This window comes from Protopterus annectens, chromosome 11.part0 (assembly GCF_019279795.1).
Source record: "Protopterus annectens isolate FY-2018-M chromosome 11.part0, PAN1.0, whole genome shotgun sequence".
Taxonomy (NCBI): domain Eukaryota; kingdom Metazoa; phylum Chordata; order Ceratodontiformes; family Protopteridae; genus Protopterus; species Protopterus annectens.
Window position 1 is genome coordinate 1,266,443,085 of NC_056745.1, and position 25,325 is coordinate 1,266,468,409.

Consider the following 25,325-nt stretch of genomic DNA (forward strand, 5'->3'; position numbering starts at 1 on the left):
TCACTTGTTTATCTATTACATGAATAGACAAGTGATTTACAAGATCTAGAGCTTTTACAGTATAGAGATTCCATAAAATGACACTAGAATATCGCACACAGTAAAAATAAAGTAAAAATAAAATAGGCCATCTAGAACTAAATCAAGTCAATAAGAAAAAAAGGATTTTAACACTTGAGTCAGTCATTGACAAATCTTATCCATTTGGCCAAATACCGAACCTTTGTACATTCCTTGATGGCAACTAAGAGGACTTTTGAAGCTTACCTTAAAACCCCAGTCTAGCAACCGCAACATGCTCAGTTTGGAGTCATGCATGCAAGTAAACCCCCTGAAGTACTGTGTAAGTTGAGATCCTAGACATAGGTGATGTTTGAGGCGCTGTCAGTTGTGCAAAGTTGCCGGTAGGTGAATAAGACTTGGTCTTTCTTAAATCGAAAAGCAAGCAAAGATCAGCTCAAAAGAGTCTGTAGGAAACTTGAGTAGGTTTAAAACATTACTTGTACATATAATTAAGTATAACATGTTATAGTGACTTAAATGCAAATGGTGGGCTCTTTTGTTAAAATGTTTGGTCTAGCCATAGTTGGAAACCCTAGGTCATGGATGTCCAGCCAAAAGCTTGGTGCCACATCCCTATTTACATATGAAGAGATATGATGACTAAATTGAAAGTATGTGTCTTATGCATGCTTACTTAGGCCAGTCAACATGTAAGCAAGTGCAGATAGACAGCATTTCTGTTTGGGTCCCATGGGGATTCCCTTTATGGCATTGTACAGTGAACCACTTGTGCAGTTGTGAATAAAACTCAGCTGTGTTTTAAGCCTGCTTTCTGATGAAGTCTCAGATGAAAACACTCATCCAGGCTTTAAAGAACAAAGTTCTAGTTTAGCTTCTCAACAGGTTTGTGGAAATTATATACCTGGGAGTATTATTGAACTGATATTTTTTAAAACACCAGTGGATCTACTTTCAAATCAGCAGGGTAATCCACATCAACTTGCACTCTGACATAATCCCTCTGGTTCATTTTTGTTATTCCTGGTCAAAATCCCAACTGAGACAGGAAACTGGCTGATTCACAAGATGACTTCCTTACCAGTGGAGACCTCTTTCCTCACTTCAATATCTTGGAGATGAGGGTGGTCTTGCACATCCTTCATGTGATCCATGCCTGTCTCTTTCTGCTTTACCCTGATACATGATTTCAGTGATAGAATAGTTTAGCAAGCAAGGAAAGGTCCATTGTTTCCTCTTCTGCATGAAATGTATGATTCCAGATGTTGACTTCATATGTGCAAGTCTTCAGTTTAGTCAGTGGATTCCCTGATCCAGTTTACCGTATGCCACTAGTGAGTGGAACTGCAGTATAGATGCCTTCTGGGAGAATTTCATAACTTAAAATACGTTGCTCAGTCAGACTTGGATGTGTTAAAAGAGTTTATATCTTTTCAAATGCACCAAGTGCAACTTTTTTATGGAACTGAGAGATTCTGCAAGGCAAACCATGCTTAAAACCAGTGTAGTGCTAAAAAAGCACTCTTGCACAATTTTAATTGCTTATATTGCTTCATGTAATATTTATTTTTCATTTGTAAAATAGTTGTCTTATGAAGCTGTTGAAGGAAACATAGGAAATATACTGTCTAAAATCAGAAGATGTTTATTTTTGTGATTTATTTTTTCTTCCCCAGGAAACAACTGCTGAAATAGGGACACTCTTGCACAAAGAGGGGACAGGTAGAAACCCTAAGATGAGTCAGTATGGCATAAATAAGGTATATAGTTGTGTGCTGTCTTGTGGAAGAGGGATCCTGGATACTAGATGTTTCATTTTTTTAATTATTAGTGTAGGGGTTCTCTGTCTTTTCTCCCACTCATCCAAACTGTTCTTCATACATTTTTCAGGCAGTCTTCCTACTGATTCTTATCATCATGTTTGTCTTCCAGTTATAGTTCTCATTCCAGTTGACTTCTCGTATCTCAAAACTAATCATGCATATGCTTTTGAGAATCTTCCTAGATGCACCCCATCTGGAATCTTGATAAATGTGTAGGTGTTGAAATTTTATTATCAGTTATGTTAGTAAAGAGATTCTCCTTTTTTTCTTACAGTTATCCGTGCAGGCACCAAGGCTGCTGAAGGACTGAGTGAGGCAGATCTTGCAAAGAGAGCACGAGTAAGTGTGAACCAGAATCTGTTTACTTTGAACCAGGAAAAAAAAGTGTAACTAGGTCTTCAAATAGACCTGTTTGAATTGTATCGTTGTGTAAAGAACAACATAACTAAAGTGTCTCTGTTTTCTCAAGGTACATCTATAATGTGGATTATTCAGCTTCTGCCATCCATCTAGTTGATGTTATTTCTCATTTGCATTTGTTTCTTAGGTGTTACTTGAATAACGCGTTTGCACATGGAATGCCATTTAATTAGACTCGTACCCTACTCACTTGTGTTTCATTCTACTGATCATCTGCCATTCTTCTCCATAACAGAAGAGTCCTCCACCTGCAGTTTTTTTTCTTTTCAGTCATATCCTATTATATTCTGCCACCAGTTTGAAGACTTCCCTTCAGAAATGAGCTAGGCTTGTTTCTGGGCTCAAGTGAAGCTCTCTTCCATTCCCTTTCTCTGATACTTAGGTTTGTCTGGTTACCTCCATGTTAATGATATGTAGTATTAAAATGGTGTGTCTAAATTTCCAGAGGGGTATAGATAAGGAGATGCACATTCTTGTTGTGCTTACTGTGTTCCAAGTGCTTCTCCATCTTGATGAGTTCTGTGACAGACAAGGAATTCTGTGTCTGCTTGGGTGGGAGAGAAGGATTGTTATATGCTTGTTCCAGCTTCAACTTTTGTTAAGGTGCTTTTATCAAAGTACGTGTTGCAGAGTTGAAAGAACATAGCAGTAAAAGCGAAAGTAAGTGCAAATGACAATAAAATAACATCAAATGCAGTTAAATCATATAGATGCAAGGTCATTAAAATGAACGATAATTTGGATACTAAAATTCAGCAAAATCATGTTCCAAGCTCAGCACACCCACAGGTGAGCCTTAGCAATTCTGTAAATTCAGCTTGAAAAGTAATGACAGACGAGATGAGTCATTCAACGCGTGTGTTTGCACATTTTTCGCATTGTGCAGCACTGCGAGGCTACATTTAAACTATTCCAGGTGCCAGAAAGTCTGCTCTTCAAATTTTCCCTTAGAACTAGCTGGTTTCTCAGTAGTAGCACTAAAATCTGAACCCCTGTGATTAGCACTTGTTCTAGAACCTGCTGGAAAGCAATAGGAAGCCTGAAACTGATAGAAGTGCTCAGTTCTTCTTGTCAATAGGGAGAAATTAATCATAGGCACTAAACAGCCTATAACTGCAAATTACCTTGCAAAGGTAAGGGAAAACAGCTCTTAAACTTTACAAAAAAGCACCTAAACAGGTATGTCCAAGGGTCATCTTCCGGTGATTTCTCCTGTCCACCTGGTGAATCTGGGCATACTGGGACAATGCGGCAACTGCCTCATGTACACAGACAATCCTCTCCTCCTACTACCCAACACTACAACCTGCAAGAAATGCGCTTACATAGCCAAATTGGAAGCAAAGCTCTCTCCGGCCAAGATTGTGCTAGACAGTCAAGAGGAGAAGGTTAACACCTGCAGTACACCTCAAACAACTCCTAGCCCTTCAAAACCCACACCATCAACACCCACACATAGCAACACTAAGCCCACATATGCGGAGGCCCTTAACATTAACCTGCCCAAGCAACAAGGACTTCCAAAGCTGAAATGCAAACAAACACCAGTCACAACTAAAGTGACACAGCTCACAACACCAGTGTGCCACCCAACAGCAGCCCCTAAGGCAAGACAATGTACCCAACACTTTAGTCATAGGTGACTCTATAGTCAGGCACACTGATATCCCACTCACCAGGCTGAACAAGGAGAAAATTAATGTCAGCTGCCTGTCGGGTGCCAGGATCCGCCACATAACGCATGCACTCAAGTCACTCCACAACAAGTGCAAATACGACTCTGTCATTGTCCATGCTGGAATGAATGACTTGAGACGTACCTCCCTGGACTACATGAAAAGAGACCTGGAAGAGCTCTTGGATCATGTGACCCAGGCAGGTAAGACCCTAGCCCTGAGTAGCATCCTGCCTTTGCCCAGAATGATACCACAGTATAAGGACAAAATGATTGACATCAACAATTGGCTAAGCTTCTGGTGTCATTCAAAGGGGATCCAGTATTTGTCTGCCTGGGAAGACATGATCGACAAACCACGATGATTTTCCAGATATGGTCTGCACCTGTCACCCTTGGGATTCAGGTTACTGGCTAAAGCTCTTGCCACCCCTATAGTGCCTTTTTTAGGCAAGGTTCAAAGGATAAAACCACCATCGTAACAGATACAAGCATGCAAAATCTGAAGGTAATACTCAATGCTAGAAGTCTAAACCTCCAAATGCACTCTCTCGAGGCACTCCTTAAAATGGAGAACATCGATATCTGTGCAGTAACTGAGACCTGGTTCAAGGCTCCACAGAGCACCCCTGCAATACCAGACTACAATTCTTACCACACTTTTCGGCCACAAAACCAAGACCGAAACACTAAAGGTGGAGGAGTGTCCATATTCACACCTCCAAGGCTAGTTGCCCAACACAATGCATCTGAAATTCTCCAGGTGCAACTAACACTAGGTAAGACTGCAATCCAAATTGTAGCTTGCTACAGATTCCCCACCATGCCTCAAGATTCTCACTGCACTTTTCTAAACATACTGGAAAATATTAAGATACAACCAAACACCCTAATACTGGGTGATTTCAACTACCCTGCCACTAACTGGGAAAACTACTCAGGTACCAACTCCTTTTCCCAGCCGTTCTTGGAATTCATAAATTCCAGCGCCCTGGATCAACTAATCCCATTGTCCCACCAGGGGCTCCAATATCCTAGATCTGGTCATTACCAACATGGGAGACAGATGCTCCACACCAGTGGTCACCCCCTCATTGGTCAGGTCTGACCATAAGCAAATCACCCTTGACATCCACATCCCAACCCCCCCCCCCCCAGTAAGGAAACCTCCTTAAAAAACTTCTCCAAAGCCAACTTCATGCTGCTGAAGTCAGAAGTGACCAACTTCATGACACTCACGCAGACAGGATCTGGAAGTTCAATTGCAGAATCCTACACTAAGGCACTGTGTGAGCACATCCACTTCTGCATGAATCGTACCATCCCAAATAGAACCAAGATGTTCTTCTCCAAAAAAAAGGAAGCCAATCTGATGGTCCCCTGCTATAAACAAACTATCCAACAAAAGGAAGAAACTGTTGCAGAAAAGAGGAAAATCCCAGGATGCAAAAAACTCCCTCACCAGCCTCAGTAAGAAGCTTAGATCCCTCATAAAATCCTCAAAAGCTAGTTAAGAAAATAAAATTGCCAAAGATTCCAAAGACCACCACAAGACATTCTGTACTCAAGGCAATGCTCAGATCTGCTCTGAGCTACAACAGAATGGCATTAAATATACTGATCCCAAGGGTATTGCCAATATCCTGGCAGATCGATTTAGTGCCAACTTCACCCCCCTCTCACTCCCTTAAAGGACCCATCTTAATACCAAAAGATTGCCAAATTCCGGTAATCACATCCACACAGGTAGAAACCGCACTCTCCAAAGCTAAGAATACAACATCCATGGGACCAGGTGACATCCCCGGCTGTGTACTACATGAACTACAAAATGAACTGGCACCTCACCTAAGTGTCATGTTTAATCATAGCCTCACCTCAGCCTTCGTGCCCACTGAGTGGTGCACAGCTACAGTTATCCCGCTCCACAAGGGAAGATCTGCCTTGGATCCCGAGAACTACCTTCCCATCAGTCTGGCAAGCCTGATCTGCAAGGGCATGGAATGCATTATCATGGAACTTATAAACAGAGACATTGGCAACCTTCAAACACTAGACCCCACCCAGTTTGGGTTTGTGAAGGGCCAATCTTGTCTCCTGAATCTGATTGACTTCTTCGAATCGGTCTCCAGAGCTGTGGACGAGGGTAAGGTGGTCCACACAGCCTATCTGGACCTTGCCAAGGCCTTCAACACCATCCCCCACTCTGGAATCATAGATAAACTTACTAAGCTGGGCATAAATCCCTACATCACTCGATGGGTTGCTAACTGGCTTACTGACAGAACCCAGACTGTAAAAGTAGCCGACTCCAACTCCAGCTCCAGACAAGTGACAAGTGGAGTACCTCAGGGTTCAGTCCTGGGACCACTCTTGTTTGGCATCTACTTCTCTAAAGTACAGGCCAACACTAAGGGACTCTGGCTAATAAAATTCGCAGATGACTGCAAACTGGGAGCCATTATTGAATCCACAAATTATGTGGTATTCTACAAAAGAGCCTTACAGAAACAGGTGCCTGGTGCCAGAGCCATGGGCTCAAGCTTAATGCCAAGAAATGTATAGTTATCCCATGAATTACCACATAGGTGGTAGGACACTAAACATTGAAAGTGTGATGAGAGACTTAGGGACACAGGTGGACAGTGGTCTCACTTTCGATAACCACATCGCTGCAACAGTCAGGAAATCCTATGTGGCACAACTCATCACTAAGGGCTTTTCATCCAGAAAAAAGGAGGTCATTGTCCCACTGTACTCATCCCTCATTAGATCTATTATAGAGTATAATGACCCGTTTGGTATGTACTTCACAAGACATCTGCAACAGCTGGAAAGGCCACAGAAATACCTCATTAAAAGAATCACAGGCCTAAAGCAGATGCCATATGCTGACCATCTAAAAAAAACTCCAGCTATACTCTGTGGCATATTGTCTACTCAGAGGCGATCTCTGCTTAACATACAAGGCCATGTCAAACCCAGAGCTGTTGGACATGCTCCACTTAAAGAAATCCCAATCCCTCAGAGCCACACGCTCCAGGGATCTAAACCTTGTCATCACAATGAACAAAACATGCTGGAGGGATAGGTTCCTGACCCAGAGACTACCCATACTCTGGAATAGACTGCCCATACATGTCAAGCAGAGTGCCTCATTGGCCTTCTTCAGAAGGAACCTTGATGATTGGATGGGAGATAGGAAATTCACCCCGGGGATCATGTCAGTCGCCCTGCTGGACAGGGGTCCAGAGAAGTAAATATTGTGGGAAGAAATATCCAGGGAATTGTTATGGCTAGGCTTGCATAGGCCCTAGGGCCGATAGCCTAGTACCAACCTATGAACCCATGCTTCAGTGCCATTTCTAAAATATAAGGCTTAAAGATGTATGGAAACCTTGTCTTTTTTTTAATTTCTCCAAGTCTTTTGGGTTTTTGATACCATGATGGGAATGGATCCCATTCTTAAGTCAAAGTATGATTAAAGTTCATGAAATTAGTATTGTCTCACTCTTTGATGTTAGCCAAAAGTGCTCTTCGCAGCACCCACAATGTGCCCAGTAATGACTCCTGTAATTCGTACGGTGTTCATGAATTGGTAACATATCTAAAATGTTGTTGTTGTGTCTTTCGGCTTTTCCCGGTTAGGGGTCGCCACAGCAGAACTCCAGTCCGTTAATGATTGGCAGTAGATTTTTACATGCCGAGTTGTGAGCCCTGACGCACAACCTTCAACGAAGGTACACCCATTCATACATGTCTCCACACAGAAGACGCTCTAGCTGAGAATCGAACAGGACGTCTTACTGTGAAGCAACAATGCTACCGCAGCTTGTAAATTCTTTTTTATAAGACCAGTTGCTCCTACTACTATTGGAAAATGGTTTTCGTTTCTGCCTGCAGATCAAGGTATTTTATGACTTTTTGTCTCTCTGTACGCAAGACACTGTAGTCACTAGGTGTGGCAATTTCAATGATCAATGCTACTTTTGTTTTGTTTTCTTGGACCACTATATCTGGTTTTCTAGCATCTATCTTTTGGACTGTTGGTATTGGGTGATCCCATGTGATGTAGACTTCATCATTTTCTATGATTCTCTATGGCTTATGTTTCCAGTAATTTTCAGCCACTTTGATACCATATTGTTTGCACAATCTCCAGTGTAACAATCTTGCCACGTTATTATGCCTTTCAGTATACAGTTCTTGTGCCATTAGAGAGTCACAACTAGCAATGAGGTGTGTGACTGTTTCCAATTCGGTTCGACAAAACCTACATATGTCTGTTTCTCCCACATGTTTAGTGGACTTAGTAAACCAGTGTGTACGCAGCCCACTATCTTGGGCTGCCAATATTAACCTTTCATTTCTTGATGTAAATTCACCTCTCCTTAACCATTCCTGCATTCCTTCTTGATCAGCATGAGGCTCTTCCGGAAGTTTTCTATACTTGCAACTATATTTGTTTTTTTCACATTTCTTACCTTCTGTCCTGGTCCTTCACCTTATATTCTTTCTTTTGTTTATTAGCACACTCAGTTGCTGCCTGGTTTTTATCCACTTCTGGTTTGATTTTCATTCCTGCTTGACGTCTGTATGCTTCTGCTAAATTAAGCAGAGATGTCATCTTAAATTTATTCTCCTCATGTTTCAAAACTTTCACCACATTTGGATCCTGTGAGGTCAGTAGATATGTGTGGAGTCCCACAATTTGAGATCCATACAGATATGTCAGTGTAGAGCACACATGGAGCCATCACAAAAGGAGGTTCCTCAGGTATGGGCTTGATAAGCAAAGGAGTGAAAGCTTGATGTTTCAGGCATCCCTGTAGAAACACCAGTAGGGTCTGTGGGGCAGTGTGCAAAGCCCGAGCTGGAATGTATGGCACAATCTCCTCCTGATATGAGGAGAACCAAAGACATATAGACTATAACATCAAGATCATATAGGCAAAAATGGACCGACATCTGGGAGTAATGTGTTAGTAACAAGAAGTACTGCTGAATAGTCTAGCTGTGGAATTCTGTCCAACTTGTAGCCTGTTAGTCTCCGTTTTACCATGTTCTTGGTAGAATGCATTGTAGTAATCAAGGGGAGGAGAGACCAGAGCATGAGCTTCTACATGGAGGTCAGCCTGAAGATGTGCTGCTTAATCCTGAAAGTATTCCATAGGCGGAAGAAGGAAAACCTTACTACATCTGATACCTCATCCCCAAGTGTCAGTTGTTTTTTAGGCTCTGGGAAGACTACTCACCTTAGAAACTGTAGGTGAATTGTGCAAGAGTCTCACAGGGTTGTTTGAACTGTCATGGCCTCAATTTTGGTGGTGTTGAGCTGTAGCCTTTCACGAAAGCGCCACTGGTGAATGGTCTTCAGGTCACCACCAAGAATGTCTGCTATAAATTAGACATGTTTTTGCAGAGCTGTTCACCATTCAGTGGTGGTTAGCTGTACCCTGTATACTTGCAAACCTTTAAACCTAATACGTAGGAATTTAACCCTTAACACAGAAAGGCTTTCTATGGAGCTAAGCATAGGGCAGTTAAAGTATCAAATAGCGCTAAGATCATAGTACTGTCTAACATCTAGCCTTCACCTTAATATCACATAGATAAACCTGGTAAAACTAAGATCGTAAGCCATAGTAGCCCAGTCCTAATACAAGTCCTGACAACTTTGATTTGCAGTTTCCTAATGTCTCTGTGGTCAACTTGGTAGATATTTGTACCCTTAGACAATGTAGCAGTTGTCTAATGTTCACAGGACAACCTTTTAATCGTTAAAGAAATTAATACAGTATGCGAGCGGTGTGCATACATAACTTCCTTGGAGGCAAAAATCTCACTTACAAAACAAGGTTGACAAGAGACACACACACACACACACACACACACACACACACACACACACACTACATCTTTCCCATACCACACGCATATAACTTCTTATGTTGAGGCACTTCAAAGCACCCTCTCCAAACCTAAGGTCTCCTAAGCTGTCAAACTGCAACACCTACCCTCAGCAATCACTAAAACACACACCAAAAGCAACACCTAATGCCACACATAAGCCTACATCCAGTGAACAAAGACTGTAAAGCAAGCAAGCACGTCACGTAGTACTCTTGTTGTAGGAGATTCTGTTGTATGAGACACAGATACTCCTCTTACCAGGCTGGACAAGAAGATAAGTGTTAGTTGCTTATCTTGAGCCTAGAATCTGAAATATAATGGATGCATTGAAGTTACTGCACCACAGGTAGTAATACAAATCTGTCATAGTTGGTGTGGGTGTAAATGACCTGAGGCATACCTCACTGGACTGTTTGAAAAGAGAGAGATTATGGACCTCTCTGAATATGTGTTGCAGACAGATACATGCCTTGCATTGAAAAATTTTCCACATTCACCAATGATGATGCCACAGTATGAACAGTAGATGACCGAGTGTAATAATTGGCTTAAGTTTGTGGTGTTACTCCAGGGGAATCCAGTATCTTTCAGCATGGGAGGACATGGTTAACGGAGCACTTTGCTTTGCCAAGGATGGTCTGCACCTGTCCCCACTGTGCTTTTGGATATTGGCTAAAACTTTATCCTTTCCCTTAGAGCCTTTTTAATCACTGTCAAAATGACAGAACCACCAGAATGGCAAAAAAAAAAAAAAAAACATTCAACAAATCTTAAGGTGTCACTCCTCAGTGCTTGGAGCCTAAACAAGAAACTCCACACCCTACAAGCTGTCCTCACTGTGGAGAATGTAGACCTCTGTGCTGTTATCGAGAATTAGTTTGTAGCTGCAGAAAGTACCCTGGCAGGGAAAGGCTACAGTGCCCATCTATGTTAGCAGCACATAGATCTCTATGCTGGTTAAACAGGATGATGCCCTGGAGTTCATCCATGTCCAAGTCTCCATAAACTAGGAAACTGTGTAGAAGTGGCACAACCAAATTATGTACAGACATGTCTATATATGTTTATTTAGGGAAGTTATTAAAATGCCCCACATTTTATATTGGGGAAAATCTCCAGGAGAATAAGAGAGATAATATATGAACAGTTAATGGATATCAAAAAGTGTAAACAAACAAATGCCCTTTATAGGCATGTTTGTATATATGAAAACCACAATTTCGGGCTCTTAGTGATTTAGCAAGTTATTTCTGACCCACAAGGGAGGATTGTACCTGAACATTTGGAACTATGTGAACTTAAATGGCAGCTGTGTTTAAATGCTACTATGACCCCTGGGTTAAATGAAAACATTAGTATAAACTGTATTTTGAAATTGAAGAATTATGAAGGATTTTAATTTTAATTTTATTCATTTTATTTCATTGCATTTTATTTGCATAATTTTAGAAAATTTTAGAAGGTTTTGTAAAAATAAAAATAAGTTATTAATGGAACATTTAATGATTAAACTAAGGTTATTGGTTGGTTGTGCCATGTGACTTCAGTGTAATTCTTATGTAAAGTATGTGCTTTTGAAACTTGTCAGTTCTGAAGAAGTTCATGTAAGGTTTTGGGACGAAAGCGCTTAACTGAGGTTTTATGAAATAAAGTTGGATTCCAGTTTTATACCTTTGGTTTGTTGTATTTCTACACATTTTCCTTAGAGTTTCAGTCCTTCAACTAATTATCATGTCTCCATAAGCAAGGTTCCTTACCATCATGAAGCACACAGCTCTTATGTAGACCTACTAGACATACTCACCATCCAACCAAATACTTGATTTGTGGGAATCTTTAACACCCCCTAAAAGTTACCTGATAGTTAAGGATCTGGGAACATATGTAGACAGCAATCTAGCATTCGAGCAGCACATAGCCAAGATAGTAAGAAAATCATTCTACGTTACCCAGCTCATAAGCAGGAGTATTGTATCCAGGTCCAAGGAAGTAATATAACCTACCGTTCTACTCAGCCCTTATCAAGACCCATCATTGCGTACAGTGTCCCCTTTGGCATGTATCTAACCAGGCACTGGGAACACCCTCAAAGTTTCTTCACAGGAAAATCCAGATTATAAATGCCCTGTCCTACATAGATTGCCTTAAGATCCTACTTCCGTACTCAAGTCTCCTACAGGTTACTGAGAGGCGATCAATGCCTAGCATTTAAGGCATCCCCTGATCCAGCTCTTATGGATCTCTTGCACATTCACAAGATAAATAGCACAAGAAACACTAGATCCAAGGAACTGAGCTTTGTCTGAGACGTAAATCAAACCCGCTGGAGGGACTGATATGTGTCACAGAGGATCCCCATGCTATGGAATAAGCTCCCCATCTAAATAAAGCACAGTTCATCCCTGACCCTATTCAAAAAAACCTTGAGCATTGGATGGGAAATCACAGATTCACCCCTTGTCTGGCCCCCATGTCTCTGGTGGACAGAGTTCAACAGTAAGTAAATTAGTCCCCATCTAAAATACTCACCCCCCCCCAACACACACACACACACACACACACACACACACACACACACACACACACACACACACACACACACACACACACACACACAAAACCTGTAGCTGCTATTTTACCATACTACACCATCTAATCATCCAGGGAACTCTGGGACAGAACTGGGTTGTGTTGCATGGCTAGGTTAAGATCCTGGTGGTTTGTAGCCTAGTATGAACCTATGTAAATATTTGCCATGTCCTTTGGAAAAGAGAGATAAATTTAGGTGTCAGCCTAGTAGTGATATGTCAAGATTATCTTCATAATCCAATCTGAAAAGGGATGCACAAACATCATAAAAAGAAAAGTCCCAAGATTAAGCCTAGTAGTACCTTGCACTGTATGGAAAAGGAGCATTTGAGTTCAAAACTGAAATATCTTTTAGGTATGGCCAAAGAGATGGAGCTTAAACAGTTAAAAATTGTAGAGGAAATGCTGTAATAAGACTTAACAGTCAGCCTAGATGTAATGATCAACAGATGTACTTCGTGTTTCATTGTTACAGTCATCACACTTGAGTTGTCTGCCTGCAGGTAGCCCTCAGTCAGCCCGAATACCAGAGACTCAGTATTTCTGTGTCGGGTGCTGTCGCTCCAGGACTGATGTCAGGCATATAAAAACAGGCAGCCGATGCAATTACATCAGGATTTCTTGCTGAGGAGCCCGGTGCAGAAGCAGTTCGCAAGTGCCGGTCGGACGCTACCTGAATTTTCATTTATGAATTGAGTAATGCTGAATTCTTCTAAAGCTGAGTACCCTGTTGGGGATCCTTTTTTCTTGCTCTAAACGATGTCAGAAAAAGTTAATTGTCTTGCTTGTGGAAAGCAAATACCTCACAGATATTTCTGGGTGGCACAGTGGTGCAGTGGTTAACATTGTCACCTCACAGCAAGAGGTTCTCTGGTTCGATTCTCGGCTGGGGTGCCTTCTGTGTGGAGTTTCATGTTCTCCCTGTGTTCGTCGTGGGTTTCCTCCTCCGGTACTCCTCTCTTCCTTCCCCAAGACATGCATCATGAGCACATTTCTCCCCGGGCCTCCGCTGAAAACAGGCTCTGTGGAACCTAGTCGGACTTTCCCGGTCAACAAATGATAAATAAATAATATTTTCACTCTTACTGCGTCACCTGTTTAGGCCCAGACCACGACGTGCCTCGCTGTCGGTTTTGTGCCTTGTTTAACGCCCGAACCATTCATCGTTGGGCTGTCTGTCGCTAAATTCTTTCGCTCTCGGTCTCCGTATTTTGAAATGGCTTCAGTAAGACATCCGACTAACGATATTCCGAAAAAACATAAGGATAAAAACAGAGACAGACCGCATAGGTCCAAAGCTGCTGACGACACTTCCGTTAAGTTAGTCACCAGTCCGCCAGTACTCAGTGAGGAGCTTTTGCAGCCCCTGATGCCCACTTCAGTGGATTCGCAGGCCTCTACCGAGACCCATTCAGAGTCCGGTATGCCGTGAGACTTTTCTTCGACTATGGAACCTGCGGATGTTTCTACCTTGGATGGATCTGGAGCCGCTGTGCAGGCACCGGCTTTTGAGGCAGTTTTTCACTCAGCCTATGTTCGACTCAAACCGGCGACTTCTTTTTTAACCAAAACCAAAACAGATTTCTTAGGCCCAGAGTATGCACTATGCCTAGAAAACCGGTGACCAAAGCACATGCACCTGCTCCCATGCCACAAAAACAAATGCTTAGAATGGCCGAAGACCTTATTATGCTAATTAGGGGAAGTCAGCCTTCCCGTGCTAAGAGAAAAAGAGACCTGTCCCCTACAGCTTTTACAGACCAGGAGTCGATGACTCTGAGATTTCTGATTATGAAGACATGCCCTTATCTGCTTATGAGGATTCAGATGCAGAGGAATCCATTCCCTCTGCCTCCCCTCCAGAGGAGTTTTCTTTTGGTGAAACACTGCATACCTTAAGAGAGCATTTCCACTGGGAATGCCAAGATTATCCTCAGTCCATAAAGAGGCTCAGAGAATTCCTAGAGTTGCCTCAGCACAGGCCTTTAGCAGTACCCCCTGTCCTGGATGTTGTTGTTGATGTTTTTATGGAATCCAGTCTTACTCCTGACACATTACCTCCTGCCCTTAGAAAACCAGACAGGTACTACAGAGTACCTGACACAAATTTCTTTTCAGGAATCCTACTGCTGACCCAGAGATTATTTCCCAAGTGCCTAAAGGTATCAAGGCAACTACAGCCAGGAATCCCACCCCTTCGGACAGGGATTCCAGAGCTTTGGACAGATTGGGTAAGAAGGTATATACCTCTGCAACTCTTGCTATTAGGGCATTGAATCATCAGTTTCACATGCTGAAGTACCAGCAACATATTATGGAACTTATTAAACAAAAAGTGGCAACCTTTACAGACTGTGCAGAAAATAAAGAATTGCTGGAGCTTATGCACTTTGCAAGCTAAGTCAGCAAGCATACTTTGCAGTGTGGCTTTGATGCCCTAGAAGCATCTTGCCGGGCAGCAGTCACTGGCTCTGTACTGAGGAGACATGCTTGGCTCAAGGAGCAGACTTTGCAAGACAATGTCAGATCAAAGTTACTAGACGCTCCTTTGAACAAGGAGAGTTTGTTTGGCATCAAAGCAGAAGAGGTTCTTAAAAAGATGGAAGAAAAGGCTAAGTCTATGCAAACTGTTAAAGAATTTTTACAAGTGCAAACCCCTAGATTCACTAGGCATTGCCCTTCCAAACACTGGTCCTTTCCAGCCCCCTCCAGGCCTTCTCAAACCAGGCCCAGGGGAAACGGACCACCCAGACTACAGTCTCAGAGTATGCAGAGATCTAAGCAATGGAGTGACCCCACCCCTAAAGCAGGAAGTGGTAAGGAACCTCCTTACGGAAAAAAAACTCACAATGACGTCTTTACTCCAGTCCCCAGCCCTGCCCAATTGCTTGTGTCCCTAGGAGGAAAACTTGCCCTTCATGCAAAATACTGGATTTCCATCACACAGGACAGGTGGGTCTTCAGCATTGTATCCCAGGGGTACAAATTTTATTTTCATTCACTGCCAAACCCAAACGGGTTTCAAGACCTTCCTCCAGACCAGTGGGCAGGGGCTCAAAGCCAAGTAGCTTCTCTGCTCAATAGCAGAGCTATTCAGCCAGTTCCAGTAGAACAGAGGGGTCAAAGATTCTACTCCAGACTCTTCTTGGTACCCAGGAAAGAGGGCTCTTGGTGCCCAATCCTGGATCTTTCAATTCTCAACACCTTCCTGGTGGTACCAAAATTCAAAATGCTTACCCTGCAACAGCTTCTTCCTATGCTAGCCAAGGATGCCTGGTTAGTCACCCTAGACTTAAAAGAAGCCTATCTGCACATTCCCATAAGGGAGTCATGCAGGAAGTATCTACGTTTCAGGACAGGATCTGTGCATTATCAGTTCTCTGCACTTCCCTTTGGTTTATCTACTGCACCCAGAGTTTTCACAAAATGCCTGGCTCCAGCCATTGCATACTGCAGGCAGAGAAATATCCAAATTTACACGTACTTGGATGACTGCCTGATTTAGGCAGACAGTCAGGAATTGCTGTTGCAGCACCTGACATTTGTGAAACACCTTCTCACTTTCTTGGGGTACACCATCAACAAAAAGAAATTAAAACTGGTACCCAGTCAAAAGATTGTATTCCTGGGAGCAAGCTTGGACACTACATCCCAGATGGCATTCCTCACTTCAGAAAAACAAGTCTATCTGACAGCCTACTTCAAACAAATGGCCACCAGAACCCAGCTATCCACAAGAAAAATACTGCAGGCCCTAGGGTTCGTGGCCTCATGTGTACTGCTAATTCACTATGCAAGACTGCATGTGAGGAAACTTCAATGGTACTTCAAAAGTCTTTGGTGCCAACATTCTCAGGGCCTGGAAGCAGTCATTCCTATCATACCCTGTCTAAGGACAGAGTTCCTTTGGTGGGCAGAAGCATGCAACCACAACAATGGACTGCCCTTTTCTCAACCCCACGCTAACCAGACCCTAACCACAGATGCATCAGATTATGTCTCGGGAGCACACATGGACGGCAAATGCATTCAGGGCTACTGGACCCCCCCAAGTCAAATTCATCTGCACATCAACCAAAAAGAGATGCTAGCTGCACAGAACGCCCTGACAGCTTTCAGATCCCTGCTGTTTCCAGGACAACTGCTAATAAAAACAAACAACACCACAGTTATGTGGTACATCAGCAAGCAGGGGGGAACCCACTCCCACCCACTCTGCAAGTTAGCCATGGCCCTGTGGCACACTGCCTTGGACATCTTCAAGCTCAATTCCAGGCAAACAACACTCTCTGGCAGATGACTTAAGCAGAAATCTCCTAGACCCACACGAGTGGCAATTGGAGCCTGGCACCTTCAACCTTCTGATTCAGAAATGGGGGGCCCCAGAGGTGGATCTCTTCTGCCTCCCCCTACAACCACCAGCTCAGCAAATTCTGCATCAGGAATCCTCACAGCATTGCCTGGAAAGTGGATGTCCTATCTTTTCAGTGGGTAAATCTCTCAATCTGTGCCTTTCCCCCTCCGCCCCTTCTCTCAAGAGTGTCACTCAAGACAGGACAGACCAAGGACAATTCTGATTGCCTCTGACTGACCATGCCAGCACTGGTACCCACTCCTGCGCAGCCTGTCACCAATGCCACCCTGGCACCTACACCAGAACCCAACCCCGCTCTCAGCACGAAGGACAGATTTTGCATCCAGAACTGCAAACCCTAAATCTTGCAGCCTGGCTTATTCTTTGAATTCTCCCCCCAACAACCCTAAGCAAGCAGGTGCTGGACGTAATTCCTGAAGCCAGAAGACCCAGTACAAGAAAATCCTGTGCTGATAAGTGGAAAAGTTTCTGCTCTTGGATTCAGTCTAAAGTAGAGGACACAACTCTACCCTCCCTGGCTTAGCAGATCTACTCCACAAAGGCCTGTCCTTCTCCTCCATTAAGATACATGCCTCAGCCATTTTGGCTCATTACAACACTGAGCCACCTCTCTTCTCGCACCCTCTTATCAAACAGTTCCTGAGAGGGGTAAACAGCTTAAGGCCACCAAGGAGAGCACCCACCCCTGCTTGGGACCTTAACTTTGTACTGGAAAAGCTCACGTTTCCCCCCCTTTGAACCTGCTGCATCAGCTGAGTTAAAATTCCTCTCTTGGAAAACAGCCTTGCTTCTGGCCATCACTTCAGTTAGGAGTCTGAGCTACAAGCACTTATGGCTGTGGGAACCCTTCATTATTTTCCATGCTGACAGAGTTTCCCTCAGGACTAACCCTTCTTTTATGCCTAAAGTGGTGTCCAGTGTGGCTATCAACCAATCCATCCATTTGCCAACTTTCTTCCCTTTGTGTCTTTTGGCTTTTCCCGGTTATGGGTCACCACAGCGGAACTCCGGTCTGCTAATGATTGGCAGTTGATTTTTATGTACCGGCTTGCCAGGCCTGACGCACAGCCTTCAACGAAGGTAGGCCCATTCACGCATGTCTCCACACAGAAGACGCTCTAGCTGAGAATCGAACCGGGCAGCGTCTTACTGTGAGGCGACAACGCTACCGCAGCACCACCACCGTGAGTTATGTATCTTTTGGCTTTTCCCAATTAGGGGTCACCACAGCGGAACTCCGGTCCGCTAATGATTGGCAGTAGATCTTTACGTACCGACTTGCCAGGCCTGATGCACAACCTTCAATGAAGGTACGCCCATTCACGCATGTCTCCACACAGAAGACGCTTTAGCTGAGAATCGAACAGGACAACGTCTTACTATGAGGCGACAACGCTACCGCAGCATCACCACCGCAGCTTGCCAACTTTCTTCCCTAATCCTCAAAATAAAGGGGAAAGGATCCTGCACTCCTTGGATGTACACAGACAGCTCAGATTCTACCTTGATAGGACTAAGCCCTTCAGAAAATCTGACCAGTTACTAGTCAGCTTTGCAACAGGAGCAGAGGGCGAGGCCATTTCAAAACAAACAGTTTCCAAATGGATAGCACATTGCATCCATTTCTGCTACAAGCACCATGAGAAACCAACCACTCAGGGGGTCAGAACACATTCTACTAGGGCACCATCTACCTCTACAGCATTTCTCATGGGAGTCCCTATCCAGGGACATCATGGAAGCTGCTACCTGGAGTTCTGTACACACCTTCACCAAGCATTACCACCTGCCTATCTTTTCCAAATCCAGCGCAGGTTTTGCAACAGCAGTCCTGCAAGGCATACTAGCCAGCCCTAACTCTTCTTGATTGCCTCCACCCTTTTTCAGCTTTGGTAATCCACCCAAGTGTGATGACTGCAACAGTGAAACATGAAGAACATAGTACAGTTGTGTACACTTACCATAAATATAGATGTTAGAGTGTATTCACTGTTACAGTCCTGGTTTCCCTCCCTCCAGCCCCCTGTTTTTTCTCTCTCTCCTCTCTATGGCTGTTACTCACCCCTTTCAGGGGTTTTGGTATTGGTATTTACTTTTTACTGGTGGTGTTTTCCCCATCATAACTTAGCTGCCTATTTGGGGGGCTCCTGAAACTTGGTGCAAAAAAACGATGTAATGGTGTCTGCTGCCTGTTTTTATACCCCTGACGACCTGACGTCAGTGCTGGAGCGACAGCACCTGATGCAGAAATACTAAGTCTCTGGTATTCGGGCCAGCTGGGGGCTACCTGCAGGCAGATAACCCAAGTGTGATGACTGCAACAGTGAATACACTCGAACATCTACATTTATGGTAAGTGTGCACAACTGTACTTTTCAAATGCTGCTAGGAGTGAATCATCACTCTTGGAGTTAAGTCAAACCAACTACTGCAGGCATTTTATAATAAGGGGTACAAGCCCCCCCTTGAACTTTTACCAGCTCCACCGTTGCACACACATGAATATGGGGGAAATGTCCCAAAGAAATGAAATCACTGCTGATCCACTTAGAAGCCACACTGGCAGTGATGCCCTATGGAAACAGTGATCAGGCAGATAAATATTGCTAATTTGTATGGAGCAAGTTGACTCCTCATCCAGTTTGCACTCAGTGAGAGCATCTCTTTCAGCATTTAGCTCTTGATCTCTTTCTCCTCTTGTACTCATGTTCCTATTCTTCTTCAACTGGCATACCCTGACTACTTCCTTCTTCACTGCAATACCCCCTTTTTTTACTTTTCCTTCTTTGACAACTGCTTCTTGTCACACTCACCTGGAGACCCAGTCTGTGGTGAGTCAGTAATCACTAGTCTTCAAATATTGTTTGTACTCACAAATCTGCTACATAATGTCTTTGTATGTTTTTGTTTCACTAAATATTATTTTGGAGTTTTTCTCTCCGGGCCTCCATTGAAAAGATCTTATGTGACCCATTTGAATTTTCTCAGTAAGCAAACGCAAGTAAATTAAGTGAGTAGTAGAGAAGCCTGGAAATGGAGCAGTAGTTATCAGAAATGTTCAGCTCAAGTGACAGTTGAGCATGAGGGGGTGTAACAAAGGCTTCTTCTGAACTGAGGGAAATGGCCCACTCCCCAAGAAGGGTACCAAGATCATGTGAAACTAATTGGCTCAAGCATTGTGGGACTGGTCTTAACTAGTATAGAGGAGCAAAGATCCAATTTATACATTGTACTTCAAATCCCAGTAAAAAAAAAAAAAATATATATATATATATATATATATATATATATATATATATATATATATATATAAATATATAATCAGGACTGTCAAACACCGTGCAAGAAGAATTGAAAGGTTTGGTAATGATAAATGCATTGCAGGTGAAATCTGATGGTGGAAAGATTGACCTGGTAGTGCCATGTCTATCAAGGGAAGAAGTGAGCAAGGTTATGACACTGAGAGTCCAAAACAAATTAGTGACGTGTAAGGCATGCTGGGCTAGAAAGTCTGTTTACCACTTAGAAGAACACTGCTGGTCAGTGTGCCACTGCAGAGATCTCCCTAGATAGAAAGCAGCTTTTCCTGTGGAGTTCTCAGGTTACTAAGTCATCAAAGAGAGTAGTGGCCTACTGTGTCTCAGACTAGAGAGCTGTCTGCAGTTTGGGCATTGTGGGCTGAAGATTGCTGCTCCACAACTGTTAAAAACTATGGAAAAAAAAAACACCAAGAGTAGTGTAGTGTTCATTGTTGCCTCATTTTTCACTTCAAGTGGTCCCTAGTGAGGATAATAAGCTACAAACTAAAAAATGACAACAAATATGCTCAGCACCCAGTATTAGAACTCCCGTCGTAACTATTCAAAAAGTACAAGAGAAACACAATTTATTATCTCGTATAAGCACTTTCGTCGTATATATAATAAAACTTCATCAGATGCATCATTAAATGAATAGCTTGATTTTAAATAGACATAGTAAAGCATCATGTGACCCAAAATGTAAAAGACATCATGTGATCTCATTCAAAAACTAAAAGGTAAGAGAATCCTACCCTTAATTGTTGCATCTTAACATATTAAACCTATAATTTATTATTTTATTTATAACATAACCACAACTTGAAAAAGAGAAAGAAAATAGTAATTACAAAAATTGTGCCTACATCCAGTAACATATACTTAACACACTTATGAAAAAATGTGTACAGAAAGTACATATTAGCATAAAGTAATCCCCACTTTATCTGATTAATGACTTTAATTTTAAGAGGGGACAATTGCACACCATCATTCAAGCCCAGCCATTTATTAGAATTTAACATCAGCTGCCAAACCACCTCCTGTTTTTCTAATAATGTAGACCAAGGACCACTCTGGGTTCTTTTCAACTTTTTCCAAAATTATAAATTTAAACCAATAAGACTGCGGTGGTGGTGCTGCGGTAGTGTTGTCACCTCACAGTAAGATGTCCTGTTCGATTCTCAGCTAGACCGTTTTCTGTGTGGAGACATGCGTGAATGGGTGTACCTTCGTTGAAGGTTGTGCGTCAGGGCTGGCAACTCGGTATGTAAAAATCTACTGCCAATCATTAGCAGACCGGAGTTCCGCTGTGGCGACCCCCTAAAAGCCGAAAGACACAACAACATAAATTTAAACCAATGGTCCCTATGTTCACTAATGTGCCTAAACAAAGCACTTGTAGTCTTCTCTTTTTTATATAATAAATATGTTCATATATTTGATTAGGGAGCTTACGCTCCATTTTCCCTATGTAAAAACAATTACATAACTTGCATAAGGCACCATAAACTACCCCCACTGTCTTGTAATTATATTTGCCTTGAATAGAGGCATATAGAGCGTATTTGTTGTCATTTTTTCCCCAGTGAGATTACTAGAATGTGTTTTTCTTTGTAGTTTTAGGAAAGGTATAACTGTTGCTTTAGTATGATGCAGCTGCCATGTTAAGGATGGCCAATAGTGAGGAAGACAAAGCTGATAGTCTCCAGAAATTGCTACAAATTCTGACCCTGCTGTGTACCATGGATTCTCAAATAATGTGCTTTGACACACCCGAGGTATCTGCTGCCAAGTGAAAACTTTTGAGTTGTGTGTGGGTGTTTGTGTGTGTCCCTGTGCAAGCTCATTTATTTCAACACACTCAGTATAGATTTGCTCCAACCAAACCTGAAAGAAAGGAGTAACTTTACCATTTTTTTGCAGTTATTTTTCTGGCTATAGCAAGAATAGATCAAAGAAAAAGAGGCACTTGAGTTTTTGGAATTATATCAGGAATCGGAGCTTTAAATAAAACTAAAGATTTAGAAATATTACATCTATCTGAAAGTTTGAATAAAGTTATTAATTTCTTTCCAAAAAGGGGAAATGACGTAACATGTATATATCATATGCAGCCAGTCAGCTATTATTTCAGAATCACATCCCCTGCATTTAATTCTATTTGATTTATACATAATTGTAATTTTGTTAGGACTGACAAAAGCTGTATAAAAATTTCCAAGTGAAAAAAAAGATGTCGTTTTCTGTAAATGTTAATATTAATTGCTTGTATTCTTCAGAGAAGTCTTCATTATTCATTTTTGAGGAGTGTATGCCTTCTGTGGAAGTTTGGGCGCCGAGCTGGCAACTCGACACCATAAAACTCCACTGCCAATCATGAGCGGACAGATGATCCGCTGTGGCGACCCCTAACCAGGAAAAGCCGAAAGAAGAAGTTCCAATAGAAATTGTCTAAATATGTGAAATATAACTTAATTTTATAAATCTGTAACAAATATTTATTTTTCATTGCATTATTATTGATATTTATTAAGAACCCCAGTAATTTGGGGGTGATTTCTTATCTAGGTTAAATATCTTATTTATCTCTGTATTCACAAAGTCTGTAAATATTTGTAAAATTGACCAATCCTCAGAATCTTGATTGTATTTTGACTTACATTTTCAACAGTATATTTATCAGTACCATTTAAGAACTGATGCCAATAAATTAAATAACTTTGTTGTTTCAATTCTAGCATTTTGTTGAAGTTATGAGTTTCTAAGCAGTCGTTTGCATATGCAGTTGGAAACATAGAAAATATGAATTCTTTAATACAATGGTTAGAATACGTGAACTTTTGGAAAGAGGAAATGATGTTATTTAAATTGGGAATTTGAGAAGAGGGTGCATTACCATTTAAGCAAAAATATTTTAATGACCAGATAAAATTATTAGGTACTGTTTATGAATGGTTATGATATATTTATTATTTACTAATATTTCTTGATGTATTTGTTTCCATTTTGAATCATGAGATGAATTTATCCACAACGCTATAACTTTTTTTTTTACAATTGTTCAAATAGCATACAATTGAATATCAGGGAATCTTATTCCACTATTATCTCAACATTTTCTGTGCCAATCAGATGAACCTCTTGATTTATTAGGATGCCAAAAAATTAAGTAGAATATTAGTTTTCTTCATCGATTTTTGGTGGAGATAGTACTAAAGATTGTAAGATAAACAATATTTTAAGGAGAATTACCATCTTAATAAGCATCAATAGTTATTCCATGGTAAAGAATTTGTTCCAATTTGTGACTAAACTTAACATTTTATCAACAACCTGTTTAAAGTTTGTTTGACGTAATGGTTATACCAAGGTATTTCATTTGATTACTTTTCTAGTTGAAATTAGAATATTTTTGTAAGATTTTTTAAATGTTTTTGTTAATGTACTTGTTTTATTATGATTACATCTTAAGTTTGAGATTATTTGAACTGACTCGTAGAACTAATTATATGTTCTAATGAATTTTCTGTATTTCGTATTTTTAGTAAAATATCAGCAAAGAGTTCAGTCTTTAGTTTGAAGTCTTTTATTTTGATACCATTAATGTTCTTATTGGATTTAATAGTATTAGCAAAGGGTTCAGCTAATGCAAAAAGTGAAAGTGATAATGGACTGCCTTGTTTTATACCTTTTTCTAATCTAAACGAATTAGAAAGAACGTAACCTATTTTAACATAAGCACAAGAGTTATTGTATAAATTAGAAATTAATGCAATTAGCTCAGGTGAGATATGCACTTTGTGTTTTAAACAGGTATGACCAATTAATTGAGTCAAAAGCCTTATCTAAATCAAGACTAGTGACAAAGTTTTTACTTTTATTTGCAGAGATTTTTAATGCATGTATTCTTATTATATTATGTTGTACTTGTCTATTTAAAATAAACCCAGTTTGATCATTGTTAATTAGTTTAGGTGTAAATAGGTTAATTCTCTTAGCTAAAAGGGGCATGAACATCTTATAGTGCACATTTAAAATGTAATATGTCTGTGTGATGAACACTCTGTAGATCATTATCTTTTTTTAAAAATAGGTGTTGTAAGAGAATATTTCCATGACGAGGGACTTCAGCAGTTGTTTTCCTATAAACCTTATCTAATATTTTAATTGCATCATCCAGTAGTATTTTATGTAGGTCTGATGATACCATCTAAGCCCCGGGACCTTATTATTTTTTAACTTTGTTATTTGATCTTGTATTTCTGTTAACGTGAATGGTCACCAACATGGGCAACTGCTGCACCACTTCCATAGTATGTTCTTCCCTGGTGAGATCAGATCATTGGACGGTCTCATTCAAAGTTTCTATCCCACCCAACCCCCCCCAGCCATAATCAAGCTAAAAAACTTCTAAAAGCTGACTACAACTTCCTAAGGGAGGGTATCTGTAGCTTCACACCACTGCCATCTTCAGGGGATGCACACAACTATGCTGAACAGTACGCCAGTGCAGTATACAAGCACCTGTACAACTGCCTGGACTCAGCCGTACCCAACAGAACTAAAACCTGTTCCCCAAGGAAACACAAACCTCAACATTTCTGACATAGCACTCTGTGGGGAATTTTTAAAATTTGTCAGCTCATTATACTCCCTAAAAATGTTCCTAGTTACCTCTGTGTTTCTCATCACACCTCTGGCATTTGCTTTCAACCTGGGGGAAATTATCTGAATTGCGTGGGGTAAAAAAAAATCTATTCAAATTTGTACAAGGAAAATTCATAGACCATCTGAACTTTGTTGCATACTTGGGACCCATACAGATGTCCTCCCACTGTTACTTTGCAAATTGCTTTTTCAGTCTCTCTCGCCAGTCTTTTCTAACTTCCTGTTATTGATCCTTACAGGCATAATGCAATATTTTAAATGCCCTACTGATTATCTATTTTTAATGTCAGCTTCTGAAGGCTTGGCTAAAAGCTCTAGCATAGCTGTTCTTTTACTTAGCACTGTGCTGTTACTTTCTCTTTCCTATACTCTGATACCAGTCCCTAGTATGGAAGTCAGTCTGTAACCTGCAGTCTAAATTTATGCTTGATCTGGTCCTACTTTATTTCCTTCCCTCGTTATTTGCTCCCAACACATTGTTCCTTTTCCAGTTTTCTGCTGTAAATTCCTGCCCCTATCTTGCTTATTTTCTATATCCT

The 25,325-nt window shown here is 41.4% G+C and overlaps 1 protein-coding gene across 1 annotated transcript in view; it reads left to right on the forward strand.

Moving 5' to 3' along the window:
* Positions 1–25,325, forward strand: part of RBM28 (RNA binding motif protein 28) — a 1,154,212-nt gene that overhangs the window by 732,994 nt on the left and 395,893 nt on the right. The window contains exon 13 of the mRNA XM_044088621.1: positions 2,119–2,183. Within this exon, the coding sequence (XP_043944556.1) occupies positions 2,119–2,183 (65 nt within the window). The remainder of the gene's footprint in view (positions 1–2,118; positions 2,184–25,325) is intronic.